The sequence below is a fragment of the Drosophila serrata genome, unplaced genomic scaffold (assembly GCF_035046125.1).
Source record: "Drosophila serrata isolate PLE 108 unplaced genomic scaffold, ASM3504612v1 contig_23, whole genome shotgun sequence".
Lineage (NCBI taxonomy): Eukaryota > Metazoa > Arthropoda > Insecta > Diptera > Drosophilidae > Drosophila > Drosophila serrata.
Window position 1 is genome coordinate 1688112 of NW_028256921.1, and position 15027 is coordinate 1703138.

The 15027-nt window shown below is 43.5% G+C and overlaps 3 protein-coding genes across 12 annotated transcripts in view; 2 read left to right on the plus strand and 1 right to left on the minus strand.

The window, feature by feature from the left end:
- HDAC4 (histone deacetylase 4) overlaps positions 1-8875 on the plus strand; it is a 30320-nt gene extending 21445 nt beyond the window's left edge. For 4 of the 10 annotated variants that reach the window (XM_020950573.2, XM_086830581.1, XM_086830573.1 and 1 more), the window contains 10 exons: positions 68-343; positions 411-484; positions 555-685; positions 1476-1622; positions 3047-3999; positions 4076-5308; positions 5637-5756; positions 5820-6254; positions 6330-6463; positions 6527-8875. In XM_020950573.2, the coding sequence (XP_020806232.2) occupies positions 68-343; positions 411-484; positions 555-685; positions 1476-1622; positions 3047-3999; positions 4076-5308; positions 5637-5756; positions 5820-6254; positions 6330-6463; positions 6527-6581 (3558 nt within the window). In that variant the 3' untranslated portion in view covers positions 6582-8875. The remainder of the gene's footprint in view (positions 1-67; positions 344-410; positions 485-554; positions 686-1475; positions 1623-3046; positions 4000-4075; positions 5309-5636; positions 5757-5819; positions 6255-6329; positions 6464-6526) is intronic. The other 6 variants (XM_020950574.2, XM_086830602.1, XM_086830575.1 and 3 more) reach the window with 2 other exon arrangements.
- Positions 8876-11377: 2502 nt separating this feature from the next.
- Positions 11378-13827, plus strand: LOC110182542 (acyl-coenzyme A oxidase 1). The gene is made up of 2 exons (XM_020950591.2): positions 11378-12642; positions 12702-13827. The coding sequence occupies exons 1-2, from the start codon at positions 11684-11686 to the stop codon at positions 13762-13764; spliced, it is 2022 nt and encodes a 673-aa protein (XP_020806250.2). The 5' UTR covers positions 11378-11683; the 3' UTR covers positions 13765-13827.
- Positions 13828-14220: 393 nt separating this feature from the next.
- Positions 14221-14978, minus strand: LOC110182543 (coiled-coil domain-containing protein 25). Its single transcript, XM_020950592.2, has one exon. The coding sequence runs from the start codon at positions 14976-14978 to the stop codon at positions 14349-14351; it is 630 nt and encodes a 209-aa protein (XP_020806251.1). The 3' UTR covers positions 14221-14348.
- Positions 14979-15027: the final 49 nt, after the last annotated feature.

Below are 15027 nucleotides of genomic sequence, written 5' to 3' on the forward strand. Positions count from 1 at the left end.
AGCTTAAGAAAAAACCAACAAACAAACAAACAAACAAATATCTCTCGAATTTATTGTAATTATTTAGTTTGCGGTGAATTCACATGGCGCTTTCCAGGAATTGCGGGATCAGACCATGGTAACCGCCGCCGCTGCCGCTGCTGCAGTGGCCGAAGAGCAACATCGCCATCAGCAGCAGCAGCAGCAGCAGCAACATCAACACCAGCAGCAACATCAACAGCAACAGCAGCAGCAGCAGCAACGCGAACAGCAGCAACAACGCGATCGCAGGGAACGGGAAGTGATGAAGCGCAAGGAGAACTGCAGCGCCAATGCCAGTCCAGAGGTCAAACAGATTCTCAATGTAAGTCCTGACCTCATCCTCCCCAAGAAGCAATTGCACAGCTCCAATTCTTCTATTCCTTTGGCAGTGCTTCATCATGAGTCGCAAGTCACAGGCGGCGGCATCCAATGGCACAACGACAACTTCTCCCTATAGGAATCGGTAAGAGTATTGAGCTTTTTCAATTGTTTATAATATTTACTAATTTGAGTTACTTCCTTTGCAATTGCAGCGGTGTGGTGAAGAGCTCCTCGGGCGAATCGCTACCAGCCGGAACCGTGACCAGTGCGCATCCGTACAAAATACCTCAGCCGCCCTCCTCACTGCTCAAATATGAATCTGATTTTCCGCTGAGGAAGACAGGTGAGTGGCCGGCCTTTACTTTGCTTTTGTTGCCCTTGAATAGGAAATGTGATGCCGCCGTTTGCCAGCAGGTGGTCATGACCATGGACTCCCAGTGCCTGAGTTTTGCATTTTTTGCGCCTTTTTTTTGTTGCCTGCCACGCTCAGATGTTGCTCCCGATTTATTGTCTAACCACAGAATGTTGAATGCACTAAAAAATCTAGAAGGAAATTAAAAAAGGGGGGAATTTGGTTGTTGGATAAGTTGTACTGTACGTAAGGTGCTTAAGTAAGCATTCGGTTGTATAAATAGATTGTTGAATAGGGGTTTATTTTTTATGTAGGTAAGACTTTTGTTCACGTTAAGGTCACTTACGAAACTCTTGAATTGGGATGTTAGTTAACAGCAAAATACTGATAGATAGTCAATGTATAAATAGTAAACGTAATGAGTTATTTTTAGTATTTGTAATATCTATAAAGTCATATAAATAACTGAAAGTAAAATAGGAAACAAAGCTTTAAAAGAGTTGTAAAGTCTAAATTAACCCATAGATAGTTGTTATTTTCCTTAAAGACTTTGTAGTTAAATATATTGTTTATTTAACAAATTTACTTTAGTAACAAAAAGAATGATGATTGATTTTAATGGGAGAGAATTATAGAATGTAGAAAGTAAGGGCATGAAGTCTACTAACAAATTGCTAGATTTGTTGACTAGTCTCGCTTAAATCTTTGCTAAGTCTTAACTCTAACCCCGTTGAAACTAACCCTTTGTCCAACATCCTTGTGTGCATCGCTCTTGATATAGCATCCGAACCGAACCTGCTGAAGATCCGGCTGAAGCAGAGCGTCATCGAGCGCAAGGCCCGCATCGGCGGACCGGCGGGTGCGAGGCGCCACGAGCGCCTCCTCCAAGCGGCACAGCGCAGGCAGCAGAAGAACTCTGTTCTCACAAGTACGTATCGAAATGAATCCAAAGGGTTTATCACTGGGATCAGGGGGATATATATCATTGGGTAGAGAATGCAAACAAAAAATGGGGTATCATGTAGCCCTATAGTAATTGAACTTTAAAACTTATTTGTTGCTTAGAGTTTATGGAACAAATTCAATTATTTTAACTGATCAGATCTTTAATTTGTTTACTTACTTCATAAGTTCCCAAAATATTCTTAATTTTCGTTTGCCTTAAATTGATTATTATGTTTCTATTACTTAATGATCAGTAAATAAATCAAGTAACTAAATAAAGACCAAAATAAGTAAATATTTAATGCAAATAGGGAAGAAAAGTTCCATATAATATTTAAAATATACATCACGCTCAATATTATATAAAATAATATTATATAAAGATAAATTATATATTAAATAAAGAAGGAAACCCCTATATACCCTTGCAGTTAGAATCAGTTAATTAATCAGTAAGTTAATTATAGAATCAAGTCGATAATATTTCATAACTAAGCTTAAAATATTTACATTCTTTGAATAAATGTTTATCAAAATTTGTATAAGAAAAATTTGTCGACAAATCAAAGTTTAAAAAACTCAAAGCTCAGCCAAAAAGGCATTAATTTTAATTCGAAAGGCTTTCCTATAGTAGTTTTTCTTATGTTAATAAATCTGCATACTCAATATCAAAATTTATTAAAATCACAATTTTTGTAGATTTCTCCTAATTTTAATAATGTAACCCCTTATCTTTTTTTTGAAAAAAATTCCAAAAATGTAGTTTTCCTCCCGACATGGCTAGAAAGATTCGCCTGTTAATGCTGATCAAGAATATATATGATTTATAGGGTCGGAAATGAGTCCTTTATATAATTACAAGCTTCCGACTGAAATTATAATCTCTGCAAGGGTATAGTTATGTTTTCTTTGAAATACCGAAATTTTAAATATAAAATATATAGCATTATAGATTTTACTAAAGAACAAATATTGTATTTAAATTATTTCCTTAATTTTCAATTTGTTGTGTTTGATTTTACAAACAGAATATAAATTTTTTGAACAAACCTAAATCAGAACATTTAAATTTTGATTTGCATATCGAATTTGGGGTCAAAAATCAATAAATCAACCATAAATCTATAATTTCAAACATTTCAAAACAGGGCTACGTTGTGTATACAAAACACTCTTTTATAAAACATTTAAATTGGTAAAAATTTTAATTTAAAATTCATTTTTGTATATTTCTTAATGATGTTATCTGTTGTTTAATCCTTGTTTTCGCTGTTTTCGCTATTATGGCTGTTGTTTTTACCGCTGTTTCAAATTAACATTACCAAAAACCAATTGCCTTAACTGCCTTAATTAATGATACACTGATTCTGTGACTCCAACTAATTGCATTACCTTCTTTTGCCCCAGACTGCAACAGCACTCCGGACTCGGGACCCAACTCACCGCCCTCGGCCGCTGCCCTCACAGTGGGCGTGGTGGGCAGCCGCGGCTCACCGACCAGTGCTCCGATCCAGGAGGAGAACGAGGAGGGCAGCCAATACCAGCCGGGCCAGAGGAGCAGCATCAACGACCTGCCGCTGTTTAGCTCACCGTCGCTGCCGAATATCTCGCTGGGCAGACCGCATTTACCCAACACGGCGCAGGCGCACGCCCAGGTTAGTGCCCAGGCGCAGGCGCAGGCTCAGGCCCAGGCTCAGGCGCAGGCCGCCCAGGTCAACTATGCGATGTTTGCGGCCCTGCAGCAGCATGTGGCCGCAGCCGGTGGCGGTGGACAGCCGGGTGGCTACTACAGTCCGCTGGGCATGTCGTTCGTAGGTAGACAGCCAGCGCCCCTGGCCATGATTCCGGCCACGGGGATAGCACCGCAGCAACCGTCGCCGGTGGTGCGCAGCGCCTCGGCCACCTCCACTTCATCGTCGCAGGCGTCGCTTGTGGGCGATGTGGCGCCGCCGCAGGCTCATGCCGCCTCCACCATTCTGCCCTCGTCCTCGTCCTACATGCAGCAGTTGGGTGGCGTGGCCGGATCGGCGGTTAATCTCCACGCTGTGGCTGCAGCGGCGGCAGCAGCGGCCGCTGGCTCACTGCCGCCCACCAATAGCCATGGTCATGGCCATGGTCACGGCCACGGACATGGGCACGGACATGGTCATGTCCACGCCCATGGACATGGCCATGCTCTGTACGGAGCCCATCAGCACAATGTACCCATTACGGATGCCCAGGTGGCGCAGGTTCATCTTCACAAGCAGGGACACCGGCCGCTGGGAAGGACGCAATCGGCGCCGTTGCCGCTGGGACATCCGATGCTCACAGGAGCCGGACAGCTGAATTTGGTGCAGACGCACTACGAGAACAGTGAGGTGAGTGACAGAATGGCATCATTTATAGTTGTAACTTACCCAATAACATGTTTCCCACTTCTTGTGATTCCCTCAGGCGGAGCGGCAGGCCTACGAGCACCAGGTGCTGAACCAGAAACTCCGCCAGACCGTTCTCACACGCAGCGGAGCAGCGGCTGCCGCGGCTGCTGCTGCCGGAGTGAGCGTTGTGCGGGAGGCGCAGCTGAAGGAGGAGGATGATGACTCGGCCGCCGAGGTAATGGACCTCACCGATAAGAAAAAGCCGCCCAAGACGGTGCTGACAAGCACGATAGCGACCAGCACGTCCCAGAATCTGCCCGAGGCGTTGGCGGCGGCAGCTGCCGCATACCGCAACCCGCCCTCTACATCCGTCGCTGCCGCCGTTGCCGCCTCATCCGCCAGTAGCTCCGCAAAGTCCGGGATAAAGCTGCGCGATCAGGAGTACCTGCAGCAGCAGAGAGAACAGTTGCTGCTTCTGCAGCAGGAGGAGGAGCTGGCCAAGGGCTTGTTGCGACCGCTTTCGCGGACACTCAGTAGTCCGCTTGTGCCGCTGGGGCCGCACGGTCTTAGCCAGATTCCGGATACGGGTCAGCAGCCGGCGCCGATAGCCACCTCATCGTCGGCCGACCACATACCGCCTGTGAACCTCTCGCTGCCGCATCGTCAACACCGCCAGATGATGAGCACCCTGTACGCCACGCATCTGCGGCAGCACCATCAGCCACTGGCCAGTGGGTCTCCACCGCACAAGGTCACCACGGGCCTGGCCTACGATCCGCTGATGATGAAGCACTCGTGCATCTGCGGCGACAACGCCCAGCATCCGGAGCACAGCGGCCGGTTGCAGAGCGTGTGGGCGCGGCTGAACGAGACGGATCTGGTGAAGCGTTGCGATCGTCTGCGGGCACGCAAGGCCACGCAGGAGGAGCTGCAGACAGTGCATACGGAGGCGCATGCGATGCTCTTCGGATCCAACCAATGTCAGCTGAGCAGGCCCAAGTTGGAGAACACACTCTCCGCAAGCTTTGTTCGCTTGTCGTGCGGTGGCCTGGGCGTTGATTTGGATACGACGTGGAATGAGAACCATACGGCCACCGCTGCTCGAATGGCTGCCGGCTGTGTGATCGATTTGGCCTTCAAGACGGCCAAGGGGGATTTGCGGAACGGTTTCGCGGTAGTCCGACCGCCTGGTCATCATGCTGAGGCAAACCTGGCCATGGGTTTCTGTTTCTTCAACTCGATTGCCATTGCGGCCAAGTTACTGCGCCAGCGGATGCCCGAGATGCGGCGTATTCTCATCGTCGATTGGGTGAGTGTGCCAGATGATTCTCTTGTCTTTGCCTCTGTCTCAAAGAAATTAAATTAAGTTTTGAAAGAAATCAAATCAGTGGTAATCATAGATATATCCGTGACCATATGTTAGAGTGGTATCCATTTCCACAAATGGAAATAAACCATTGTTTATCTATTCCGTTTTTCACTTAATTATTTATGTATTGTATTGTGTACTAACTTTGTTCAGTTGTTTATTCACAGGCTCATTTAGATAATAGCTCCATAGCCATGAAATATAATCACCTTTTAAACTTTTACATGTATAAATAATAAAAATTAATACAATCTTTTCCCTTTTACAGGATGTGCATCATGGCAATGGCACACAGCAAGCATTCTACCAAAGTCCCGACATTCTATATCTTTCCATACATCGACACGATGACGGCAACTTTTTCCCCGGCACAGGCGGACCCACAGAGGTAGGTTTTTCCCCGATTCTTCTTGTTCTCAACGTTTGGATAACCTAATTTTTCCCATTACAGTGCGGATCCGGTGCCGGTCTCGGCTTCAACGTGAACATCTCATGGTCTGGGGCACTGAATCCACCCCTGGGCGATGCCGAATATATCGCTGCATTCCGTACCGTTGTGATGCCCATCGCGAGGAGCTTTAATCCTGACATTGTGCTGGTTTCCTCGGGCTTCGATGCGGCCACCGGCCATCCGGCTCCGTTGGGAGGTTACCATGTTTCGCCTGCCTGCTTTGGTTTTATGACCCGCGAACTCCTTCAGCTGGCCAACGGCAAGGTGGTGCTTGCCCTCGAGGGTGGCTATGATTTGGCCGCCATCTGTGATTCCGCCCAGGAGTGTGTGCGAGCGCTGCTCGGTGATCCAGCCGCTCCGATAGCCAAGGCCGAGTTGGAACGGCCGCCCTGCCAGAATGCCATCAATACGCTCCAGAAGACGATAGCCATTCAGGTGGGTTTCGATCTCATCCAGGGTCTTTTCTCTTTCTCTCCCTCTAACTCTGTTTCCTCTCTATCTGATCCACAGCAAACGCACTGGCCATGTGTGCGGATGCTGGAGCATACGGTGGGTCTGTCCGCTCTCGAAACGCTCAAGGTGGAGCACGATGAGTCCGAGACGATCAATGCCATGGCCGGCCTCTCGATGCAGTCGATGCACAGGTGAGTTTTGGTCACATATTTTCCTTGTATACACAATATATTAGATGGGTAATATTCTTGTAGAACCCTTTCACGCGATGATTCCGAGGAGCCGATGGATCAGGATGAAACCAAATAGACGGCAATGCAGGCAGTGGCATAGGCAGCGGCAGGGAATCTGGAGATCTGGAGGCAGTGGGTCTAGTTTGGGGATAGCTAGGGATTGGGGATAGCTGCTCAATGCACATATTTAGTTATATTTGTTGTAGTTGAATTGATTGTTGTTGCTGTTGTTGTTGTGGCGCTCGCTTGCAAATTTGTTGTCGTTGTCAATCATCGTCTATAGCCAAGTCCCATCTCGCTGGAGCTCGTTCTCGCTATCTCTTTCTAGTCTTTATAGTGACCTTTATAAGACCTTTTATTTTTATTACTCTTTTTTTTTTGCTAGGAGACATCGAAGGGGTATAGAGGGTGAAAAGAAAAGTTAGAAGCAGAACAGGGCCTAAAGTTCAAAGTGGTGGCTGTGCCTCCAAAAAGAAAGAAATCTTATAATAATAATAACTAGGGGGAGAAGAAACCAATAAAATCTTGGGAATTTTATATGAATATATAGAATATATGTACAATGTATGATCTATGATATATGATCTTTGATCTATGATTATTCTATGTAGAAAATGTATGTTGAGAATTTAGTTTTTAGAATTCTTTGAGATATGTTTTTGTTTTTTTTTCTTTCTGAAGAGGATAATCGCACACGCACTCAATGTAAATGTATATGTCTATGTGTAATGGCAAAACAGAGATCCTGTGCGTTTCTTCTAAAGAATCCCTTCCCCCTAAAAAATACCACGCCCACACAGAGACAGGAAGAGAACGAGGGCGAGAACTCAAGCGATAGAGATAGGATTACATGTTATGTAGAACGCTTTAGCTGATAAACGAGGAATATAAGAGAAGTGAACAGGAGTAGAAGAGAATGGGGGAGAGAGCTGAACAAGTAACAACATGAATAGGAAAAGTTCTGACAAGCGGAAACTGAGAAATCTTTTTTGTACAATTTATAGTTTAGTGCAAGTTTCAAGTACAACATAATATTATTTAATTAAAAAAAGTCTATATATATCTAAATATATATAAATATATTGTGCAATAAATGTGAGAAGAATGTAAATCGAGTGCAGAGCAAAAGCGAAAACACAAAAAGCCACAAAATAAGTGAAAGCAAAAAACATAAACCTAACGTAAACAAACTGAAACTAAAAACTACAACTAAAAACTAAAAACTAAACACTAAACACTAAAAGCTAAAACGAATAAGTAAAGAATTGTTGTTAAATGTTGCCGAGATCTTATATACGTATGTATACCTAATAATTGTTACAATAATACCCAATATTATAATAAATGCACATATGTATGTATGTGGCGGTAAAAATAACGATAACGATGTTCAACAAATGTCTGAAATGAAGTAAAACTATTATTATATGTAAATAAAACACGGAGCAACGTGAACCATTTTAATAAAAAACAAAAGAAACAAAAGCAAACACACATTAAACACACTCACGCTCATATACAGCCTGGGCAGGACCCGAAAAGGCGCTAGAATGGGGAAATATCGAATGAAATATCTGTTAAAAATCTAAAGAAAATCTAAAAAAAATAATATCTAAAAGAAAAGAAAAGTTTATTAAGCTGTTAGCCGCTGTAATTGTGTTTGTACTCGTGTACCTTTAGCTATCTAAGGCCATCTCTGTCTAACTCGCTACCTGTACCACGAATGATCACTTTTAAAGGACGATGGAAGATGGAGCCAGGAGCGCGGCAGGATTGGGGAAGAAGAAGGAGAAGACGAACAACGAGAGATGGATACGGATGCGATCCAACTGGAAGAAACCATTGTTAACAAATCGAAACAGAAACAGAAACAGAAAAAATAGCAACTTAAAACTAAACAAAGGATGATGAAAACTAAGAGATACCGAAGAAAATGTAACTATTATTGCTAAGCGAAGGACAGTTGACATTGTCAGAAGGAGAGTTGTCCCTCCATAATTGCCCTTTTGTTTATATTTGGTTTGTTTTTTGAAAGATGCCTCTCCCGAGGTTATTTATGATCACAAAATACTATATAATTTCGACATAAATCAAGCAGACAAAAAATATAAAAAACCCAAAGAAATGATGTTCTACAAAGACAAAAATGATAAAAACAGTTAATGATAAATATTGTTGTTGCACACTGCAAAAAAAAAAATAATAATAATCATATAAAGCAGATAAAAACGGTTTTAGCGAATGAAAACAAAATCAAATATTTATATTTTGTTTAATATTGCACAAACAAAGTCCAGAAAACAGAAACAATTAAGAGTACTAATGTGTGTCGCTTTTTCTAAACGAAATAAAACGAAAGAAATCGTCAAATCGTACTTGCATTTTTATTAATTTATATTGTTTATGTTTACGTTCGCTTCTTATCGCCGCTGACCCAGATAAAGAACCGGCAGAGCCAGATCCCCTTTGGAGCGGGATCGCACTTTGTTCCTTCTCGACATGGGGGGTGGACCTATATGTATTCGGTATGTATCTGTATATTTAAATCTTTTAATTACTTACTAAAAATAATGATACATGCATAACTATGCAGAGGTACAGAGGCATCAAAATATTCAAACTATCAGCTTACACCTTTCATTTGCATTTGTGTTTGAAAACTAAAACTCATTTTGAAATCAATACTTTCCAGGTTAATATTAATATTTAATATGACGGTAAATTTAATTAATAATTTTACAGTTGAACAGTAATTATTTTCCCTTTGTAGTTTAAGAAAAACCCAGTAATAATATTATATACTGAAACCTTTTTTATACTTTTGCAGGGTATTATTTTTGTAGGCAGAAGCTTGTAATCATATATATTCTTGATCAGGATCAACAGGCGAATCTTAATAGCCATCTCCGAAAAAAGTTTTTTTTAATTTTCCATTTTTTGAAAAATGGAAAGGGGTTAAAATTTTTTAAAATGTACAACAATGTCCAATTTGTTTTTAAACTTTTAACAAGTATACAGATTAATTGATCAAATGCAAACGAATACAGGAAAGCTGCCAGAGAAGCTGTTGTTTAATGCAGAGGATCAATAAGTAACTATGATTAGTAAGTATCAATGAACATTAAGTAACTATAATCAGTAATTAACTATGATCAGTAAGTATCTATGACCACTAAGTAACTATAATCAGTAATTAACTATGAGCATTAAGTAACTATAAGCAGTAAGTATCTATGATCAGTAAGTAACTATGATCAGTAAGTATCTATGACCAGTAATTATGTATGATCAGTTACTAACTTTAAACACTAGCAAGCAATGACTTGCAACTTTTGTAACACAACACATTCCTGAGACGTGGCCGGCAGAAGTCACTTCGTTCCGGAGATGTTAGAACCAGTTGGGAATCATATGCAAGGATGTACGATATTTGTTATGGAACAATTTTAGGCTATTTCATTGAAACTATGGGGTTATTCTTCTATATAATTTTACTACTATATAAATCAAAGAAGGGCGAATCGGTGGACTATATATAAACATATATATAGCTGCCATAGGAAAAATCGGACGATTTATAAAACTATGATCAGCAATCGGGATGTTTCTATAAACATTAACTAACTCTGAACAGTAAGTATCAATGACCAGTGAACAACTATGATCAATAAGTAGCTATGATCAGTAAATATCTATGACCAGTAAATTACTATGATCAGTAATTAAGTATGAGCAATAAGTAAATCTGAACAGTAAGAATCTATGACCAGTAATTAACTCTGAACACTAAGTATCTAATACAAGTGAGTAACTATGATCAGTAAGCATCTATGACTAGTAAGTATCTATGACCAGTTACTAACTTTGAACACTAGTAAACAATGACTTGCAACTTTTGTAACACAACACATTTCTGAGACGTGGCCGGTAGCAGTCACTTCGTTCCGGAGATGTTTGAACCAGTTGGGAATCATATGAAAGGATGTACGAGATTTCTTATGGAACAAATTTAGGCTATTTCATTGAAACTATGGGGTTATTCTTCTATATAATTTTACTTGTATATAAGTCGAAGAAGGGCGAATCGGTGGACTATATATAAACATATATATAACTGATATAGGAACAATCGGACGAGTTTTAGAACTATGATCAGTAATTATCTATGACCAGTAATTAACTCTGAACAATAAGTAGCAATAAGAGCAAGCTATTTGAATGAAACTATGGAGTTATTCTTCTAAATAATTTTACTAATATATGTACATATATGTAAGTCGGAGCATGGCGATTCGAATATATATATGTACATATATATTTGCATTTTATATTTTTTCAAAAATAACTATATAAATATTTATCTAAAATGGTAAAAAATTCAAATTTTAATATCTTTAGCTTCCTTCGAAATCAGATTTAAATAATTTTATGTAGATTTATTTATTATATACGTATATGTATATAGCTGCCATAGGAACGATCGGAAAGCTTTAAGAAAAAATATTATAACTTTTCCAGTTTTCAATAGACTATAAATATATAACGTAAAGGCGAATGAAATGGAAGCAGGCATTACACAATTGTTTTTTAACATAAATATATATATAAATATATATATATTATGATTAAATTCTGCTGCGATCATATACTTTAATTGCTAACTGCAAGGCTTCCCGATATTAATTTCCTTTCCTTTTAAAATATTTTTAGATAAACTTTTAAATAAAACATATTTCAAATACAGTATCTCCGAGTTCAGGTCCACCCTGATGCACATATTAATATACTTGCTGAGCAACTTAGTTCAGGAGTGGCAAAGAGCCAAGCGAGGCAGTGCACCCCGACCGAAAGGGGTCTTTTATGTGAGTACTTTTTGGTTTAAAACCTGATTATTTACTAAATAATTAATAAAATCTTGTAATATTATAGGGCTTACCAAAACCAGTTTTCCTGACATAATTTGGGGGTCTTGAGATTCCCACTTAAGGATTAATGGATCCCCCTTGAGTGACGCCCTTGGCAGTCTCCGGTCTCTTTCTTTATACACCGCTCTGTACACCACAATTGCTGTACATGAGTGTAGATCAGTGCAAGCCCGTTGTTCGGCTGAGCAAGTTGCGAAAAAAATATTTTTAAAACATCACATCAGATTAGCGACGAGGAAAGCGATCTATCGCCATGTCAGTGAACTCCGATCTGCAGAGGGAGCGGGCGGCGGCCAGCTTGGACAGCGAGGACTTTGCCCTCTGGTGGGCTGGCGGTGCCGCGGAGCTAGCCGAGCGCCGCGCCCTGGAGCGTCGTTTCTACGAGGATCCCGAGCTGGAGGAGTCAGTGCATCCCAGCTGCCTGTCCTACAAGGAGCGCTATGAACAGACCGTGGCCCGGTCCACCCGCTTTCTGGCCAAGCTGCGTCAGTGGCAGCGAGAGAAGCAGCCGCAGCTGAATCTTAGCGTCAGTCTTCTTCGCGATTTTCGGCTGCTCCTCTCCGGTCCCCTGGGCACGGGACTTTTCCAGCAGAGCTTTCCCCTCCGGCTGCACTTCTCCATGTTCATGACCACCCTGCTCAGTCAAGGCACCGAGGAGCAGCAGGCTCAGTGGTTGAACCGGGCTTGGCATATGGACGGCGTCATTGGGACCTATGCACAGACAGAGCTGGGTCATGGCACCTTTGTCCGTGGCCTGGAGACCCGGGCAGATTACGATCCGGAGCGACAGGAGTTTGTCCTGAATACGCCAACGCAGAGCTCGTACAAGTGGTGGCCCGGTGGGTTGGGTAACACGGCCAATCTGATCATTGTGTTGGCCCAACTCTATGTGAAGGGTAAGCATCATGGGCTACAGTCCTTTCTGGTGCGAATCCGTGACGAGAGGACCCACGAACCACTACCCGGTATCGATGTGGGCGACATTGGACCTCGGATGGGCGGCAATGGTGTTAACAATGGATTTCTGGGGCTCCGTGATGTGAGGATTCCGCGCAATCAGATGCTGATGAAGAACGCCCAGGTGCTGGAGGATGGAACGTTCATCCAGGGACGGCCGCCACTGCTCATTTACGGCACCATGGTCTACGTGCGGGTCATAACCCTGAGGGATGTTCTCTTTGGCCTGCTCCAGGCGGCCACCATTGCAACCAGGTAAGCTGGATAGAATTTTACTAAATCCTCCTTGCTTCTTATAAGCTTTCCTTTCCCAGATATTCCGTGGTGCGTCGTCAGAGTCCCATTGAGGAGAATCAACCGGAGGTTTCCGTGCTAGATCACATCACGCAGCAGGCCAAGATCCTGCCCCAGATAGCGCGCGGCGTATCCTATCGCTTGGTATCCGACTGGCTGTGGCGGTTCTACGAGGATGTGCTGAAGCAATTGGAGGCCAATAACCCCCGCAACTCCCTACCGGAGCTGCACGCATTGAGCTGCTGCCTCAAGGCGGTGGGCACCGACGAGGCCACCGATGGCGTGGATCGCCTGCGGAAGAGCTGCGGCGGTCATGGATACCTCTCCTCGGCCAACTTTGACAGCATCCATGGCATGACGACGGCAACCTACACGTACGAGGGTGAGTACACGGTGCTTCTCCTTCAGACGGCTCGCTTTCTGGTTCGCCAGTATGTGGACAGTCTGAAGCGAAAGGTCCTGCCGCCCAGCGTCACCTATTTGAGGGACACGACCCGCCTCGTCTGGGGCAAGAGTCTCACCGCCAACTGTGCCCGTGCTTTGGAAATCGCTGCCCTGGAGCAGGTGCGGCAGGCGTGGCAGAGTCAGAGCACCCACCAACGGGGGAAGGTTAGTGCTCAGATGGCCAGCAACCTGGCTGGCAGGCAGCTTACTGCGGCCGCCGTGGCCCATGCCCATGCCTTCTTCACACGCAACGCCCTCGGGGAGCTGGAACGCTTGCGAAAGACAGGAATTTCTGCCGGTGTGTCCACTGTACTGGGACAACTGGTGGAGCTGTTCGTGCTGGACACATTCCTACGCCAGTCGGGTTCTGTTTTGCGCTGGAACAGTATCACAGGCACCCAGCTACGATTGGTGGAGAGTCGCTACGAGGAGCTGTTGTCCAAGCTGCGCCCGAATGCGGTCGCATTGGTCGATGGCTTCGATTTCCACGATCGTGTCTTGGGATCCACGCTGGGCTGCTATGATGGCCGTGTGTACGAGCGACTTATGGAGGAGGCGCGAAAGAATCCGCTGAACCAGGAGCCGGTTAATGCCTCCTTTCACAGTCACCTGCTGCCCATGATGCGGGGCAAGCTGTGAATCTTATTGTTTTGTTTATAAACCCTTTACTATATCCTTTTACAATATATATATATACATAAATCCTTTTCTGTTATTTGGGTGTTGTACTTGATCTTTTTAGATTAATCAAATTAAGTAGGCCCTGACTTCCTCCCAAGTAGTCTATGTCACCTAGAAGATTTTAGCAGTTCTGGCTCTCAGTTACGATTCCATTTTGCATTAATTAAATTCTTCTGTTTTGAGTGGAATTTTTATATCCTAATCCACCCTTATCTCCGGGTATAGCCTGAAAAATCTGCAAACAAATCGCATGTTTACAATTACATATCAACTAAAACAACAGCTTTGCCATATAAATAAAAACAAGATAAAATAATCAAGTGCAAAACTGGTATAAAACCATATCTTTAAATGTTGTTATGAAAAAATATGTTATTTCCTGGGGCACCGCATAAATCAACAAATAAATTACAATTTGGATTATGTACAGAAACAAGTTTCGTATGATTTAATAGAAAATCAAAAATAAAAACAGCGGTGAGCTGAGGAGTGAGCAGCGAGCGAGAGTGGACGTTGAGATAGAGAGATGAGCATAAGGGACACTACATGAAGTCATCCGACTCGTTGCCGGCATCATAGTTGGTGCGCATATTTTCAGTCTTCTGGAGCGACGCATAGCTACGCAGCTCCGCCTCCAATTCACGCTGCTTGGCCGCCGTCTTCTCCTGTTCGCGACGCTCCCGCTGCAGCTTCTTTTGGTCCTGGCGCTCGGCGGCATCGCGCGCCTCACGCTGCCCACGGAAATCAGGATGCTCCTCCTCCGTCTTGGTCTTGTTCAGGCGGTTGACGATCTCATTGACTCGCTTCTCCAGCTTGATCTTGCGCACCGCCTTCTCGTCGTGATAGGCCACCTGGCCGGGCTCCATGCCCGGCGTTTTTTTTAGATTCTCCCACATGGTATAGACCACCTCCAGGTTGTTCACCTTGTTGCCTTGGATGCTGTTGGCCTTGCACAGTTGGGCGGCATCCACCAACACGTCGCTGGGAATGTCATCGATGGTCTGGCCACGGTGCAGACGCAAATAGACGTGCGCCGACGACAGGTTGTTTACATGAAACCAGACGTCCTCCGGCCAGCCCCAGCGGATGAGCTCCTCGTTCTCGTACTTGTCGCGTCCCATGTATAGCATCGCCGCTGGCTGCACCACATTACTCTTAAAATAGAACACCATCTCGTGAATTAGGTCTGATTATTATTTACTATTTAATAGAAAACAAAAT